The 19,183-nt window shown below is 33.7% G+C and overlaps 1 protein-coding gene across 8 annotated transcripts in view; it reads right to left on the reverse strand.

The window, feature by feature from the left end:
- Nucleotides 1-19,183, reverse strand: part of LOC112463228 (potassium voltage-gated channel protein eag) — a 69,057-nt gene that overhangs the window by 23,309 nt on the left and 26,565 nt on the right. For 4 of the 8 annotated variants that reach the window (XM_025029483.1, XM_025029479.1, XM_025029481.1 and 1 more), the window contains exon 3: nt 1,671-1,771. In XM_025029483.1, coding sequence (XP_024885251.1) covers nt 1,671-1,771 — 101 coding nt within the window. Of the gene's footprint in view, nt 1-1,664; nt 1,772-19,183 lie in introns of all 8 variants that reach the window. The other 4 variants (XM_025029482.1, XM_025029478.1, XM_025029480.1 and 1 more) reach the window with 1 other exon arrangement.

The raw sequence follows: 19,183 nt of genomic DNA on the forward strand, positions 1-19,183 counted from the left end.
GTCACTTTTGTCGAGACGCTAGAGCCGAGTCACATTCGAATCAAGTAATTCAAGATGTTCAACGTAAGTGTGAAAAACTATTTTTACGTGTTTCTCCTGTCGTTAGTTTACGAGTTCTATTTAACAAGATTTCTTGCATTTTTTATTTATCCTCTGCAGACATTATATTTATACCTGTTTTCCATCAAAAATTCGTTTCATCTTAGATCTTTGTTATTATTAATATAAGTATATTCAAGCAAATCCTTTAAAACTGCAAATATGTATAATATAATGTGCAATCGAATGTAGATGAACATAAAGAGAATAATCAGTAAAAGTAAAAGAGAATTAGGACATTATATGATGAATGAATAATAATGACGCTCTATTGTACGCTCGCTGTTTATAGCGCAATTCTAGTTGTTGTTATTATATAGTTCAATTCTAGCTCTATTATTACATAATTCAATTATTAGAGTTATTACATAGTTTATTCAATTTTAACTGTTTATCAATTATTGTTTTGTTTCGCGTAGATTTTGAGATTCTCTGCAACAGCAATAATAAATATTCGATAGTACTTCTTAAAATAAACAACAACTTATCAAATTCAGTGAGTAGATTGTGAATGATTAGTTAAATTAGCGATTAGCCTTTAGCTAGAGAGTTCGATATCGGGGTTGGCCAATGTGATACCATCTCTCGACTTCTTGTCTCGCACATACCCTCCCATCTTTTATCCCTGCATGCACGACTATAATAAATCGATACTGATGAATCAACCCCAGTCGCTAAATCCCATTATCCGTTCGTCACTCGCACCACTTTCGTCCTAGAAGGTATAGGATGGCTAAGGATAAGCGAGCCATTGCTCATAGTATAGTCAAATGAATATCGAGGGATATTCCGGAATATATGACAACGTTGTAAACATTTATTGGATTTTTACGAAAGAAAACAGATTTAGAGGGATCGACACAAACGTGTAACGACATAAATTCCTATTGGTTCTATAATTCAAGAGAGAAAATATAATGAAATTAATATAAAATATTGTTAATAACAAGTCGTTTTCGAATATAATAAATTAATCGAGCTGAGAAACAGTAATACGCTTGTTATTGATTATCCGCACCTATCCGCTTTTAAAAAATGCATATGCGGTATCAAAACAAATATTAACCGGTATAAATAAAATAATGTATTTTTAATATAATTGAAATGTGTAAATTATTATATGGTATTCTTATTTAAATGTTCAAGCTGTCGCAGGAAATCAATGTCCAAATAATCCATGTTCAGATAATTGGCGGCCCACTGGGGTGTTTGTGTATCTGATAAATTAATTGAAAATCTGATAAATTAAATAAATTTGTGACGCTTGGCATAACATGTAATTAACTCATTAATTAATTAATTAACCATTAACATAATGTGTAAATTTATGTGTAAAGTACATTTCATGCATTATGGGCGTGTTCTTATATTCACTGCCAGTACTGAAAATCTATAGTTACGTGACGCAAACTATATATTTTCAGCACTGCCAGTAAAAAAGGAACACGGGGTATGTCGGTTGCGTAACTACAATTATACGCAAGTATTATTATCATAGTGATATCAGTAAGGATAAAAAGGTTGGAAAAAGCACAAATCGAATATCAGTATATCAAATAACGTACTCGTACCTCGGCACGATTGTAACCAGAGATCTTGACGAAGCTCTCGTTGCAATAGACGATTGGGAAGTCGACGATCTGGGCGTTTGCTAGTAGAAAACTGCTGTCGGCTGTGAAAGAAGAAAGAACAGAACATTATTCTCCTGACACAAAAACATGCATTTCTTCTCATCTCGCTTTTTTCTTTGAGTCGGACATTACCTTATTTGTTCGCCGTTTCCTCGTTTTATTTAATCCTTATATATATTTATCTATCATATCCTTTTTTTAAATATAAATATATCTATAATTTGCAACCTTTTATATCAATGAGGATATCTTCAACATTAATATTGTGAAATGTTTCATGGTAGAACAGATCTTTCTCTCCGTTCTTTCCGCCCCCCTTCTCTCTCTCTCTCTCTTTCTTTCTCTCTCTCTCTCTCTCTCTGTCTATCTTTTTCTCTTATATATATCTACGTTACTTGTGGCTAATGTGTGTCCTAAGCTTTTCAACTTGCGCTAGAGTTTATTTAAAGTTCCTCAATAAATTATAAGCAGGAATTAACAACGGGGATACGGCTTGGACTCATAATAACGCATTTTCGCGAAAGCAGAACAGAATGAAGAAAAGGCAAGCCTTGTTTTACCGTACTTATCCAATTAGTCGTCGTACTTAATTAGCGTTCAATCAGCGTCGATTTGTTTGCCAATGTCAATTCTCTGTCAAGAAGAAATCTCTTATTTTATCAGATGCCAACAATAAAATCATGATCTATGTGGCGATCATAATTAATCATCGTATCGTAATAATTTTTATCACAATCAATGTAATGTAAGATAAAACCCATAAAAGTTTCTTTCGCAGATGATTATTCTCGCCGGTTGCGAGTGATGATGGTTAGATATCTCAATGTCAAATGCTCATTTTAGTGCAGACATAGATGCGCGAAAACGGTTCATAAAATTTAAGCATCAGGTATGCCCGGGTGCCATAATATTGCGACACAGGAATTCGAGAGCGTTGCAAGAAGATTTCTGACGACAACGAGCGAGGACGCGATCGTTACCGACTCTGTTACCGACTCCGGTTACAGAGACGGAATTCTATAACTCCTTAACGACAGTTTCGGTATCGTTGCGCGGGTATTATATATGATAAAAAAGCTGCGCAACTGTCCGATCGATACCGAAACTGTCGTTAAGGAGTTACAGAATCCCCCGCCACAAGTATTTCTTAAATCTTAAACAAAGACGATCGTCTAACAATCTGGCTATAAAGCACATAGATATTTATTTGCTAACAATCGTCGTCAACATCGTCACGATGCTATACGATAAACGATCGTTAAACAACGAATGTCTTACATAGCAAAAGCCTTAGAGCCAAAGCACATAACATTGCGTAGCGATATACGACAGTCGTAGTCGTGGACGTAAGTACGCACAAGCAATGTTATGTGCTTTGGGCTTTGGCCCTTACATTTGAACTTTGCAACGCATGCGTCAGCATGAATCAGAAATTACGAGAAATTACATGATACAGATATAGGTGATCCTTTTTTCCATTCCCTCTAACAAATTATTAATTTTGTATATAACAAATTATTAATTTGTTATATATTATTAATTGCAAACGAGAACATATTCGAATTATCGAATTATAAATGCTGATGAATTTGATTAATGTACCTACATATAATATTATATGAAGAATTGAGCAATAATTACCTTGCATGAATCAATCATAAAATATTATTAATTTAATTAATACCATGTGTTATTATTATAATCCCGCAGAGAGCTCAATCTGTAGAACGATTCAAATCTTATCGTCAAACTTTTAACCGATATTGCTACAACGAAAAGTATCGAAGCATTAACATACATGATTAAAAAAAGGATATTTTTCGGACTGATCGATAATGAACATCGTATGTCAAGACTCGAAACAGTCTGAAAATTAAGCCAGTTATGTAACAAATATGAACTTGTTCAAATCTCTTTCTTTTCTCGAGGTTGTATTTCTATCCATCGTCCCCGTTCTTTTCCACATTCTCTCACAGGGAGTCGGATGCACTCCTTTGAGCGTATGATCTCTGAAGTAGATCATGTTGCATTCAATGAGTTATGAAATAGTACATACTATTCTTATGATTACGTGTGTGTGTGTGGGGGGGGGGGATGAATGGATATAACGTACCAGGTGTGCCTACATCCGTAATAGGAGCTGGTCGAAGTCTGATCTGTAATCACTCTGTAATAATTACTATTACCTTTATTACTTTGTTGCCTGTTCCTATTAAATCTACATCGGAAAGAAATCTTGTTGGTTTGCGTATTTTTTTGGTCTGCGTATCTTAAACACCGATTGTCGCCAGTTACAAAAATTTTCCGTTTAAAAACCAGAGTGTGTTACACACTTAAATATATTGATTTTAAATACATTAATCATGAAAATTATTAGAAAAAAAATGTGATAAAAGTAAATAATATCAGTATAGTTATTTTTATATTTATATTCTGAATAACACATTTTCGTCACAAATTCGTTATCGCACTGATTAACTAAGAATATACAAGAAAATATATCTATTTCTCTTTCATTTTTATCCATAAGATTCTCTATTTGTTTTATCACCAGTGTTTACAGAATTTATATAATTTTTTTCGAGCATGAATATGTGAGTTAGTCTTGCTCCTCGATCCGAATTATACTAGCGTCGGCGAGTAATGTCAAAGATCAATCAAAGTTTACATTGGAAAAGTTCTGCAAAATGATGAAAAATATTCGTAATGGAACGAATGCGGTCGTTCCTTTCACAGTGACATTGCGCCACGTAAACGTCGACGCAAGTCATGGACGTAAATCGGGGATGCTTTTAATGGACTTTTCTACTTAGAAGCCAATGAAATGCAACCGACATTTCCTTTTTTCCGTAAAGCCGTATCCTTCGCTTAAACATTGGGTTAAGAAAAAAACAGAATGTGTGTGTGTGTGTGTGTGTGTGTGTGTGTGAGCGCGCACGTGCGTATAAATAAAAAAATAATATATTTTTTAAACATATTTTGCACGAGTATACACAAAAAATACAATTATATAATACATCAATATATCAAATACATTGCATATATATATAATTATAGCTTGTACCTTTAAGAAATTATTTGAGAAATAATCTTGAAAAAATAAAAAGACATATTTGAAAATATACTAAAATCAGATAAGACGACAAATTAAAACGGTTGCGTGTAATCTTGCAATCGATCGATCAGATTGTCGACGTAGTTATAATTGAACTTCACGACGCATGTTACTTTCACGCGATATGATATACGATATACCAGTAGTTCAGCATTTATTAGGTACTTTGCATATGAATGAATTATACGAATTTATTAGGAGCAAAAACTAAGATGTGAAATACGATATCGCTTTTTTCCATTTAGAGTTGTTTTTCCATTTAGAGTGTGTTTTATTTTTGTGCTAATTCTGTTTGAATTACATCTGGCGATGTGTAAAATTTTTTGTTATATCGTATCAAAATATTTTATTTTTGAAAGGAAGAATGAGAGAGAAAGAGAGAGAGAGAGAGAGAGAGAGAGAGAGAGAGAGAGAGAGAGAGAATAGAAAAATTACGGAAGTACGGCGGACGATTTCAAACCAATTAATGCCGTTAGATCCCGGGAGGAAGTTAATTGAGACGAATGATACGACGAAAAGAATTGAAGTTCGCTCTGTGAACCACTTCGGACCAGGCGGATCGATGAAACGCATTAAAAAGATTTAGATTACGGATGGATAGTGGTTCAAAACTCCGACGCCGTCGCGTCGAACAACTTTCGAGCATGAGATAAATTTCAAGACGAAGGGAGAGTTTTCAAAGAATTAAAGAAGTAACGAAGCGACGGCACAAAAGCGCTTCGAAGAGTCTATTGCCTTCAAGCAATGTTCTGCACTGCCCCGACTGACGATTTCCGTTAACTATTACGATGACAAAGGAGAATTTATTCCGTGATTTATTAACCTATTCCCGTGCCGTGCAATATCTCATATAACCAGTTGTTTATACTTTATAGAAAGAAAAATAAATTTAAAAAGAAATTAGTATGTTTAATGTGAAAATATATAGAAAAAAATTCTTTAGAAAATTTCATACAAAGTTTAACATATATTTGAAACGACAAATATATCATTGTCGTGAGAACCTTAAAAGACTGAATACACGTTAAAAACAAAAAGATTTTTTTATTTTTTTTAAGTTTTAAAACGGAGAAAAGCAGTTTCGAGAACGCAGTTCACTTCTTTTATACGAAATATTCTAGGCGCTGGTAAGGCATAAATCTTATCCTCGCATAGTTACTTTGACGTAAAAATAATATGTATGTGAATATCCATCCACATACCAACACTTTATGAGCAAATGGCAAAACATGATACCAATCCATTAGTAACGCTGTCCGATAAAAGTATCCGACACAGCTACTAGATTTTCTAGCCTTCTTCTCTCACCGTTACTCGACATGCATAAGATAGAATAGAACGTCTTCCAGAATTTCCATGAGGCAGTCGTACTGAGCAGAAAATTTTTCGTACTACATGTCACTAATCCGTGTTTGTATGAGCCATTAATCTACAACGACTTTCATTGTAACCTTCTTGTAAATCTGAAAACGAATTTATGGCTTGCGATAACCCATTGCCCTTTTCAATCCTATGGCACATCTCGATAAAGCGTGCGCGTGCGGGCACACACACACACACACACACACACACACACACACACAAATTCTATTCTTTTCAAATAAGATGGCTTACGAAGCTGTTTTATTAGAATCTTTTCGCAAGATTTCTTTTGCACAACATGATGTAAGAAAATATCGTTTATTGAAAAAAATATTATAAAAGGATATTTAAAAACATATTTTATAATATACAAATATTAAAGTTATTAAAGTCAAGTAAGATTTTGCGTGCAAGCTTAGATTTATTTAACATAATTCATTTACCAAAAAAATGGAAGGGTCATCTGTCATCTGTCTTAGCGTGACTGAAAATATATCATATATAAACAAATAAATAAATAAAATTTAAGAAAAAATATACTATTCGATATTTTCAATCCCAATGTAATTTTTAGAAAAGATATATATATATATATATGTATATTTTATTTATATACATTTACGACAATAACACCATGTATCGAAATTGGTTAAGAGAAATACTACATGCACATTCATATTATGACGATGTGTCCTGTTACGAGTTACGACGCATATTGGATTCCACGAAAATACATACTTTGCAAGCTTTAAGACGAATCCCGACGAAACCACAGTAATAAGCGCCAAGGCAATCGGGCAACGTTACAAGATCTAAAGTGCGAACAACACTTGCTTCGCTGCATTATTGGAAAAATTGCGTGATACTTTGGCTAGCAATCCCTAGTCCATTTGTATAGTCTTGCGAAATGTCGCGTTAGGTCAAGATACATAAACAAGTACGACAAATTATGTGTGGCACTATCTTGTCCAATTGTCCTCTGGGAAATACATACTATCAGATTGTCGTACAGTTTTTCCCAAGTGATTTCTTAGTACTTAACACATGGAAAATTTATTACGTGGAAACATCCAGTATTTCGCAGGAAAAATGTTGAGTTCCATTAGTCACGAAAGCCTGACTTCACGTTTCTAACGTTAATGTAGTAAATGAGATAATCTACTGTGATTTAAATAAACATAAAATACACTAACTTGCCAGAGTAATCTCTTGATGGGTTTACCCTTTTTTTATGATTATGGCCGCTTTCACGTTGTTTGAACTTTGACCTTTGAATTTTGGGGCGCTTTACCCGAAAATAAATCAGATTGATGAGTAAAACTGTCATCTTATGTAAACGTTATTTCACTACGAATAAACGTTAAAATTGCGATTAATGTCGGCAGTACAAATTACAAAAATGTTACTTAAAATATTAATAATTTATAATGTGCTTCTACATTATTCGAAAAATTTTGAGGAACAAACTTGGAATTATGAGATATTTTATATTAACTTTCTATTCACCTTAACTATATTTTCTTTGAAAAAAATATGTATTCCATCATATTCCGTATTAACTAAAAATCTGGTAATTAAAAAAAACATGTAATCTAATGAGAATACCATGCATAAAAAATACTTGGAAATTAAGTAACGAAGTCGATTAAGTACGCGCGAGAGGTTAAATCGTTAAAAAATTATACCGGAAATTACCGTTTATTATATAGCAGATAGCGTTTGATTTTCTTGCAAAACCAATTCGAACATTCTAAAGAAATGAATCGATCGAAGGCACGTAATTTCTTAATTGCAATTAAAGGAGATCACACAAAAGAACCACGTTTATAACGCCCACACAAAATTGCCGCGTGAAAGGCCAGACGGTGTTAACCCCTTTGTCGCTATCGCGAAGAAGGACCACTATTTCATAGTTCTAATGACCGTGTGTCTATCTATATGAGTTAGCTATCGCTTGATTGAAACTTGAAACGCATAAGTGATACAACATTTCAGTTCGCGACAATTTAATCGATGTACGTACCACTGAACATCGACGTTTAACATTTGGATAAGATATAGTAATGAACATCATATGGCAAATCAAAGTCTACTTGTAACTTATTACTTGCTGTGCACTTAAAATTTTTTAATGACAAACGATACCTCGTGACAAATTTCTTTTAAAGTATCTTATAAAATATTACATCTTTTTGAAAGCTAAAACCACGAAACAGAATACAAAGACTTGAAACTAAATGTCACAATATTTTATACGATATCAAATTCATCAGTAACATAATAATTACGATAGCTTTAAAATTTCGTGTAATGGATATAAAATATCAGATTTATAAATTGAGTAAATTTTATATACAACTATATCTTAAGAAGTGCGTGGTACGTCGTGCGTCGTGCGTCAAGCTGATTGCCATATCCTAATCTCGTTTTCCGTCGTGCGGGAAAAATACGCGCGAGTCTTATCAGTCGCTGGTTATTAAGGAAATACGGCATCACGGCAAGCTCTTCAGAAAACGATTACGCACGTGGTGATCGTGTCTGATGGTCGGCGGCAAGTAAGGTCAGGCCGACCTTACTTAATCTTGATTCGCACGCAAGTAACTCTCGCGACTGAAGTTAGATCGGGTCAAGGTGCAGTCAGTATACTTGCATGCGCTTACAGTTGATCTTAACATATAACAGCTGAGTTTTTGCATTGCGCTGGACAAGCCACCGCCCGTGGCTCTCAAGCACTCAAGTCTTTACGATTCAGTATCAAGATGGACTTGACATGGTAGTTCGTGAACACCTCGTGAATGAATTGTTCGATATACCTGAAGGACGTTGTTGAGCGAAACAAAATTTTTGTATAATTGAGAAAAATATTTTAACTACAAAATGGAAAGTTTTATTCACAAATAAGAATTCTTGAACCTACAAATAACTCTATACATATACGTACTTTTATTCATCTCAGATGTCATTGCATAAATTTTTTATCCAAAATGCGCTTGTATACGATGTATTAGGAATAAATTCATGTGTGCTTCAGCTGCATCGAAATATATCCGTGAAAGAAATATCAACGCATATAAATATAAACTTTCTGTTTATATGTACTCTTAGTTTTGCAATATAATTTGCGTTATATTACAACAAATTGAAATTTGTTAGTCCCTTGCCTTATCATTTAATTTGTGACCGTGCGTGCCATAGTCACAACGACGCTCGCGTGTGAAGACAAAACACAGATCTGGCAATATAAGTACATACTTAATCTCCCTTCATTTCATCTAGTAAATGCTAAATAATATAATATCATGAAATAAAACTTTGAATATATATAATGTAATTGGTTTTTTTAATAAACATATGTTCAATCCGTAACACGAGTCTCACTCGACATTATAAAACAAGAAGTTATAAAAAGATAGATTTTTTAATGTACAATAATTTGATTAGATGTAATTAGCTTTTACATAAAAAAACAAATTAATTTACTGTCGCAACAGACCGTGAAAACAGACCAATTGAAAACGTTCGATAGTATCAATTAACTGACATCGTATTCAGAAATGTTTATTCAAGAATTCTTGAGCATGTACTTATTGAATGATACTATACTGAACTTTGTTCAAATACATATTCATGCGTGATATATATGTATGCATATAGCTTCGTTTAGATTGGTAATAATATTATGTATTGATAAATATGTAAAAATATGTAAAAATATGTAAATTATTAAAAAATAAATTATTAGAATGATTATTTTCCGATATTTCTTAGCTCTGGTCTTTTGCGTTGACACTGCCTAATTGTAGCCGGCAAATTGACCTTTCTTTTTCGTGCAAGGATTTTCTAAAAATTATTATGTTTCGAGGACACGAAAAGTGATTTAGTTAGAAACGTTTAAATGGCTTTTTACCATGTCCTCTCGCAAACGCAATGCGTCATAATTACATTTTCTATTAACATAATGCGGGCTTTGTAAAACATTATGTTATTATACATATATATAAAAACAATGTTTTACAAAGCAATTATGTATAAGTGATATAATTGCATAAAGCAATTGCAGTAACACGCGAAACGCGTATATAATTTACTTATTTCTAGGATATATTTCTAGAAATTAGTATAACATCATAAATACGGAAGGATTTTTAAATAAAAAGCTGTGCTTTAATAGACTGGATCCCCAATCTAATAACATAATCACACTTATTGCACTAAATACAAATGATTAATTATTGAAGATAGTCGGTTATACTACTAGATAAAGCCAATGGTACTGAAAGTTGTAATAGAGAAAATCATGTATAATAATAATAAAGGCAACAGTTAACATGAAAACGGATACATTACTGGTATGAAATATGATATCATCGTATGTTGCTTAATTTGGAGAATAACTATATATATTCTTTGCATGAATTATTGTGCTCGAAACTTCGGAACAGAGAAAAGGGATAATATATATCACTGTGGCGGCGGATTATACATATTTGATGAGTAATAAGTCCTCCACGAGATTATGAAATTAACCATCATTTTTGCCAGATTATCTCATTACGTACATATTATATACCAAGTATATGAATAAATGAATTTCTCACGTAATAACCTTTTATTACCTGTTACCGTTAAATTGCTTCGTATATAATTGCTCGATCTCAATATTATAATATTCTAAACAAAATACTATATTCTTTATGTATAATCACTTTTCAAATTTTCCTTAAAGAAAAAATATTTAATAGATATAATCTGCATAAAAATATAATCACAAACATGAATGCGGTGTCTATTCGGTTTCTTGTAAATTCTATCAGACTTTATTAAGCTCTATCGTCTGCCATTGCGATACAATTTTTTATCACGCAAAACAGAAAAGTTCAAAAATCAGATTGTATTGAGTCACGAGGCAAAGTTGATCGTATAGCGGAACTCCAACACCGAAAACGCTACCACATCCTTTTGTATCCAACGCGTGTTATTACGACGACGGAGCTACACATCTGCAGATGTAGGAATCGAGACGGCGCGGCGCGGCGTCCCAATTTGAGCGCAGCTCTTCTCTGCAAAACGCTTGTGCTCGATTTAATATATCGTGACCATAAAGAGGGTATAGATATCTGCATCGTAATGCGTCGACAGAGTGAAATAAATGCACGGGATAGAATTTGCCCAAAAACGTAGTTACTCTATACAACAAGATTCACCAGGTCAAAAGAAATGTTATACTATATATACCATAAAAAAATATATTACTAATATTTTTAAGTTGTTCGTAATGAGTCGAACCTGTCGATAAACGATTGTCAACTTTAAATACGAAAATTGTATCTAAAATAAATTACATGCTGCATTATCTTTGTATGTATGTGTGTGAAGCACACTGCATGGGGCGTATCATTTTGTAGAAACACATAAAGTACTGAGAGAGTTCTAGCTTTATTTTTAATAGTTTCATAGTTCTCTATAAGTTAAACAAATCGTTCTGGTCATTAAAGCACAAAAAATATCTCAGAACAAGATGCCAGATTCACGCAGTGTTTTACTTTGTCTTACGAAAGTTCTCTCAATATTTATTGATTAAAAGAAGTTGAACCGCTAAACGTGTCGAGCAAATTTTAACATGTTTTTCAGAGGGTAATTTAACGATAAAATCATCAAACTACTATGTTTTCAACGATCTCTGATTAATAGATTCGGATATAGATTTTGCTTCTTTCAGTATTCACTAGTACATGTCTATAGGATTTATCCGATAAAAAGCTTTTCGAACCTGCAATTGTGTTGTCAACACAGATTGCAAAATGCAAGCTGTGATTTATTTATTTCTATTCACAATCCAGATGTATCTATGATATTGCATCTGTGTGACGTAAATTGCGGTTAATCTATTCACACACAGAGAGAGAGAGAGAGAGAGAGAGAGAGGAGGGGGATAGTATGGCAAAGATAGAACATTTTTGTTAATCCACTGTTTTTTTAGCATGAATATATATGATTGTGCGAGAATAACAACATTTTTGAAAATGCAAATTTTATGTTGTTTCCGAGAGCGATGCAGGTGTGAAATCGCTCATGAAATGTCACAGCACTTATAATTTCAAACCTTCTCTTGTGATTTTATTTTATAACTCGAAAAGATCTCATTAGAATTAGAAAATTTGATATAATTAGAGTTAGTGGTTGTCCATTTCTTATTTAAAATCATTTTTAAAGTTTAAAGATGAATTAAGTTCATAAATTAATTTTTTTGGATTTTGTAAAAAAATAAATTAAATAGTTCTTTCTGTAGAATTTATTTTTAATTATAATTACAATTTTTAAAATTTCTTTAACTTTAATTTTAAATGTTATAGATGTTTCTCGGCGTGTTTCGTGCCGCATTCCGTTCGATTTCGATCGAGTCGAGTATATCGCGAACTTCTAAATTCGTCGCTTTTCATGGTACAGGGATTTTCGTCGCACGCGACGTCGTCCCCTCGCAAAGACTTTTCCCGAAGGCTTCTCGCGCTTTATCGGGGACGGCACGCAGTACCTCTCCGCGAGTACCCCTTATCCCGCCGCGGCCGTCGTAAAACTGCAACGATTACGAATGATTTATCGTTGGGACGCGCGGATCGCGTGTAGTCGCTCGCTTCGTTCTTCTTAATGTGCGTCGGGACGCGAATTCTCGTCAACGTCGACCGCCATCAAGGTTGCCTCGAGAAGCACCTCGAAACGCTGACGAAACTTGTAAGGATCATAAAAAGTTGATAAGATGTGGGTGAAATTACGCGATCTAACATATCTAATGTAATTACTAATTACGATACACGTTGCTGATTGCAAATGTGAATAAGCGGTCCGGTTATTCCTCAGGTCATTGCAATTTTAAGAAAATGTTCTCTTCTAACAAAAATTCTAAATATCTATTACGTTATAATATGAGATTCATACTTTCAAGACTGCATTTTTATAATTATTATTGTTACACTAAGGTAGTTTTCAAACACAGAATGCGTTTAAAAACTAGTAATAAATATATTCTCAAAATATAATTTACAATTCTTTGGTTAAAAACAAAAAAAAATGATTGGACACGCGTAGATAAACTTTCCTCTTACACAAATCTTTCCTTTCTTATATTATAATTTATAAGAATTTTGAAAATATGCATACATAGTAAAAATGATAAAAATATGTATTAATGTTAAATGAAATAGACGAATATCTTTCATAGTTATTTATCCTTAAATTCGGACCACGTGCATGACTATACTTCAATAATAAATCCGGTCGTGATCCTCTGCAGTTTTAAGGGTTTTAAGGTCGAGTCTGGTAATACGACGAATGCATATTTCAACGTGTAGCTGCCATATTTTATCCCTGTTATGGGATATACGCGACAAAGTTTGCACAATACTTTTTTATGCCTTAGTTTTCTCTCTTGTCTAAATTGTTTATATATTTATCTTTGTCATATAAATAATTTTTGGTAGGAGCTGAATTTATAATTGTCAATTGCTTAAAAAATTTTCTTATTTTATATAAACATATTTATTTTTCTTCGGGACAATTAAAATGCAAAACATATTGCATATACCGTGCACATTTCATGAAACTATGTGTGGGGTGGGATATCGTTTTTTGAGGGCATTGATGAATGTCGATATTTTTTAAAAATATGTACTTCCTTCTTTAGTTAGATAAGATTGGCGCGCCGCGCGGAGCACTGAAAATTTCACGGGGGAGGGCGCGCTGGACCGATTTTACGACGCGGCTATAGCAATCGTGTTATATGTATGCGTCCATCGTCTATTTCGAGGTTTCACAGACTATTGCAACGAGTTCAAGGAAAAAGTATAGGGGAACGATCTCAATTTATGTTCGCTGCGGAGATACTGCGGTATCGCGTGTTGAAAAAACATGATAATGTCGATGAAACGACAATTTGCAAATTAAATTTGGGAGTTTGTAGTTTCTTAATATCATACTTGTATATAAAAATACGCACACGGAGACTATAAGCCTTCATTTATCTCGAATATGTACTACCTACATCTTGTAGAAATTTGGAATACACTTGTTTAGCGTTAAAGTGTACGATGAGAGCAAAAACTCAAGTATCGTAGAAAGTTTCGAGCACACACATAAAGAGAAATAAAGTTAAAGTATCCTTTACCATATTTTTCTTTCTTTTATTAATCACACACAGTCACTATTCAGTAGAATAGTATAAAGTATAACGCGTGTAACGCGAATTTTTGTAAAAGACTTGAAGGATACGATATTCTTTTTAAATCGCAGGAGTTTTGCTATTTATATTCCATCAATATTATATTTCGTATTGGACTCCCGTCAAACGTACGTCACCTCCAATCATCTCCAGTTTTATCCGTTTTCATTCACCTTTCGACTGTCAGTCGCGCTTCTGTAGAATCAAAAATAGTACAAGATCTATAGAAGAAGAATTTATGTCAAGTTGGAGGATGATCGTCTCGACGATTTCAATAGGGTGACGACATCACCGAGCTATTGTCTATTTTTTCTCTGTCTTTTTCCTCTTATGGTTTTCTGCGAGGAAAATTTTGTATTCAGAAATCGACATTGTTTTACGGATGTGTATCTAAAAAAATAACTTTGATCAAGAGAAATCCTATAATACAAGATTTCTAAAATAGTATGTCATAAACAATCATCGAATAAACGTAATAAACGTAACACAAATGAACGGTATGTATTAAAATATCGTTCTTTCATTAATATTTCCGTATATAAGGTTATAAATTCTTTAGAATCAATTTATCATTGATGATAACCTTTTTATTCTATTATAAGCATTAAATGAATATTGAATTGTAACCACGTTCCATTTGGTGGAAACAGGAAAAGTCAATATATGTATTACGTAAAAATAATGATTATCCTGTAAAATTGTTGAGTTAATTTATCTATCTTTTGTATCTACCAACTAATCCGTAGAATTTTATATATTGCGTAACATTGTTATAAAAGTATGATAAAAAACGTTGGAAAAATTTGTAAATGCAATCGAAAAATATATCTTGGTAAAGATAAAATATTATAGCCGGATAATTATACCCACGTTCCGCTGCAAGCACCATCGTTTTTTATGAACGCTGACCGCGTTCGAGTTAATTGTAGGCATTTTTAGCGTCGCAGCGTCGTAATTTTTAAATATCTGCAAAACGAAATTTTTACGCTAACTTTTTTGCAAGCGCACGTAATTGGCCGCTTCCAATTATCCCGGTATTTGACGACAATATATATTCTCATAGAATTAATCTCGCTGTTTAAAAATTTCATCTTTCTATTATTGCCTCATTTTTGCTATTTTACCAATATAAGAGCTTAAATTTTAATATCGTTATTAAATCAAATGTACACATTGGTACACAAGTCTTAAAATAGATGATTGGAAAAAGTTATCTGGTCAGTACAGATTGTACGATGCCGTTATCTTTATCTATTTTGGATAGGTTTTACTGTGCGAGACGTCAAGAGCTTTCATACGGAAAAAGAAGCTTTAATAAATAAGATTATCTTTTTATATTATGTTTCAAGTCATAAATAGAGAAATCATTAAAGTGCATTAATTATATTCAACTTTATACATTTTTATATCGTCGCAGTTTTATACACTATATATTTCAAAACAGTATAAAAATAATTATAATCGATCCGGAAAATCAAACAATTTTATATTTTAGCAAAAATATAAAGAAGGTGTATTCAATTATGCAATTTTAATTTCACTTCTACATAGGAACTATGTAAATTTATTTATATAATGTAATGCATGCAGTGCTCGCATTTGCGTAAATACTACGGTAAAAAATGTTGGTTTTCTTTGGAAGGGAAAAAAACTAGCTAGGAAGCAGTTATATTATTTATGTTATTCCACGTTGTCGAGTAACACTAAACGTAAAGTTATTGCAAACCGAGTTTTGCGAATTTACGTTCGCGTCAATTATTCACTCGAGTAGCCCAGGTTCGACGTCGCGCAAGATAGATTCTGTTCTCGTTTCGAGTATTCTCGATGCAAATTTAAACTCTCTCTCGCTGCTTCCGTGCGCATACCCAGATATACGCATACATAAGAAACAGTGCGTCGTACGTAAGTTCCTCTTACCTAGATTTTCGATGCGCGTCTTCCGATTCGGTTTCTTTCACATACCCATTTTTAGATTTTTATCTCAAAGAAGCTATTCCTATTCGAGCGTTAACGAATTTTCAAACGTTTCTATGTGGAAGAAATTTCAATGCAATAAAATTATGATTATATGCGTGTAAACTAGCTGTAAACAAGTCGTTTCTCTCTAACTCTATAGTCCTTTTTAGATCTTTAGAAGAAATTTTAATTCTACGATTTAGTATCAAAATGATTATATATATATATTTTGTATTCTCTTAATGTGTATTAAAAAAACCATTGATTAATTATAGAAATTTATTAAATAAATGCCCGAAATGAAGATATTATATATGCCGCCACATCAGAAAATTCTTAAAAGTTACCATAGCACGAACAATTCGCAATTGTTCTTTATAAGCAACGTGGGATTTCAACATGAATCGTATTCGAAGAATAGTACATTCAGTACTGGATTGCAAGGTGTATTATTATAAAGTTTTCCTTTGTAAAACAAAGAAAAATTCGGACTACAAATGAAAACGATTGGCGAGTGCATTGTGTACACAGGCGATGCGTGCAATTTCATTTGCTGCAAATATCCGTTGGTTTGACCCATTGACCTAGCAGCGTTGAAACGCTGAAACGGAAGTAACGCGGTAGCGAATCATCTCCGTTCTCGCCAACTTGTTCCGGTCAAATTACTGCCAATACGCTATTAACCATTAATCTATCAAGATTACAGACTGTAACCGTACATACACAGTTTTGTGATTTTCAGATTCGTTTAGTGTCTTTTCCGACATGAATGGTCACATTATCAAGAGACATGGTAATACACGCGAAGCGAGACCGCACCGTGACTCTTTTACGCGAACGCACGAGTTGCGAGTACTCGAGATTTTGAGATTTCAATAACAAGTGAACGTTAAACATTTTATGAAATTTATCTCTGCTTGTCGAGATATCGTCGTGCATGTAAGCAAATTTTATGCGCAACATTCGCGATTTTTCGCAGTTAGCGAGGTTCTTATGATAATTAATAAAAATATACATATCTTCACATGTCGCATACATATATGCATGCATGCATATCGACATAATCGCAGGTAATCTGAAAATGCGAAATACGATATGCAAACGTGCAAATTTTTTTCAGAGTGAGTGTACATTGCATATTCTGTCACTCTGCACTCTGGTTATTACTCTAAATAAAAACGAATGAGTACATTAATTTATTTAATTGGGAGATGCAATACATTTTTTCATTGTCAGTGAGAATTTTCAGTGAGATTAAATCTTTCCGATAGTGAGAGAGATAGTAAAAATTAATATTTGTCCGTTTTAAATTTACAGAGAATGAGTGTAGAAACGTGTTAATTTCTCCTCAAGATATAATAGAGATAGGTTGAAAAAATCTCTCTTGAAGGAAAGAGAAAAGCCTCTGTTGTGCTTTGATTAAGCGAAATTGGTCATTTGGCTAATAAAATAATAGTTGAAAGAAACATACTGGATGTCGACTACCATTCTTCAGTCCTTTTCATCATGCTTTTAATAGAAGAATTTATTTGAAGAAATACGCTAGACAAGTGGCCAATTTATAGGATAATAAGTAAGGCAATTAATAACGCGCCTTCTCATAATAAATTATAATCTATGTTAACTTACTGACGTAGCATTATTAATTTATTAAGCTAATCCGTGGTTGTATCTTCCATTAAAAAAGAAAGGATCTCTTTTACGGATAGAGTTGATTTTTAACGTCTATCACTTCAGATTCAGATGAATGAACATTTGAAGCAATCTGTATCGTGAATAGCGACGTATGTACACATAAGTGTGACTGTCACACTCCCTCGCTCCCCATTTGGTGGTTCGAAATTTACATAGCTACGGGAAAGCTACAAGAATAATGTATGGATTAATCAGGAACGATACCGTTTGGAGAAGTGACAATGCTGAATATACACATTATATGTTTGAATAGCAAATACCTACAGGTTGGAAATTTAAAACATTGTAAGTGCCAAAATGCATATAAATTATGGATAGCTAAGAGAGTACCTAAAATAGGGAGATGATAAAATTTATTTGCTTCCTGCAATAAAAAGTGTGAAACTATGAGAATATAAATAACGTTTTGATATTTACATCCTTTAAACATTTCCTGCACGACTAGGATTTATTCTCGGTAATTAGATTTGCTCTGAAATTTTCTTGACTCTGTTCACGTCGATCGACGATTGACCCTGGACGTTTTAACGACAAGGATTGTCAATACTTAGATTGACAATAAATATCGATCGTCCGAGGGCGCCGTTAGAGTCTCGAGGGCCGTCGACTCGTGGCAGCTGCTTTGTACCCCTTTCATTCTCGTCGTCTTGCTCCTCTCCCTCCCTCTCCTTTGCTTTCACCTCATCGTCTTTTCATTCTCCGATTTCTCTCGTACACGGGGCAGCTATTTCTAAAAATAGGCGCGCATCGAATAACTGGGGGTGGCGGCGGCTAAGGTTGAAGTTTGCATTGTGAACGCGTATAACGGTGTATATGACTGCTAGTCTTCTCCCTACTCTGGATGTAACCGTAGATTTGACCCAATGACCCAGCGGACGAGCCCGAAAAGCCGCGGAAACGCCCGAGTGTTCATCCTCGACCCCGGCTCACCATGTCCTCACCCTTTCACCCTCTCATCTCCCCCCCTCTCTCTCTCTCTCTTCGGAATCACCTTCGCTCCCTAACATTCAATTCCTTTATTCCGCTTTCCTGTTCGGATAGAAGTATCTCTCCCCCACTAACGCTGATTGGCTATGCACGGAGGTATAAATATTTTATTGTGTATCTGCTGCG

Source organism: Temnothorax curvispinosus, unplaced genomic scaffold (assembly GCF_003070985.1).
Source record: "Temnothorax curvispinosus isolate PA1 unplaced genomic scaffold, ASM307098v1 QBEX01013129.1, whole genome shotgun sequence".
Lineage (NCBI taxonomy): Eukaryota > Metazoa > Arthropoda > Insecta > Hymenoptera > Formicidae > Temnothorax > Temnothorax curvispinosus.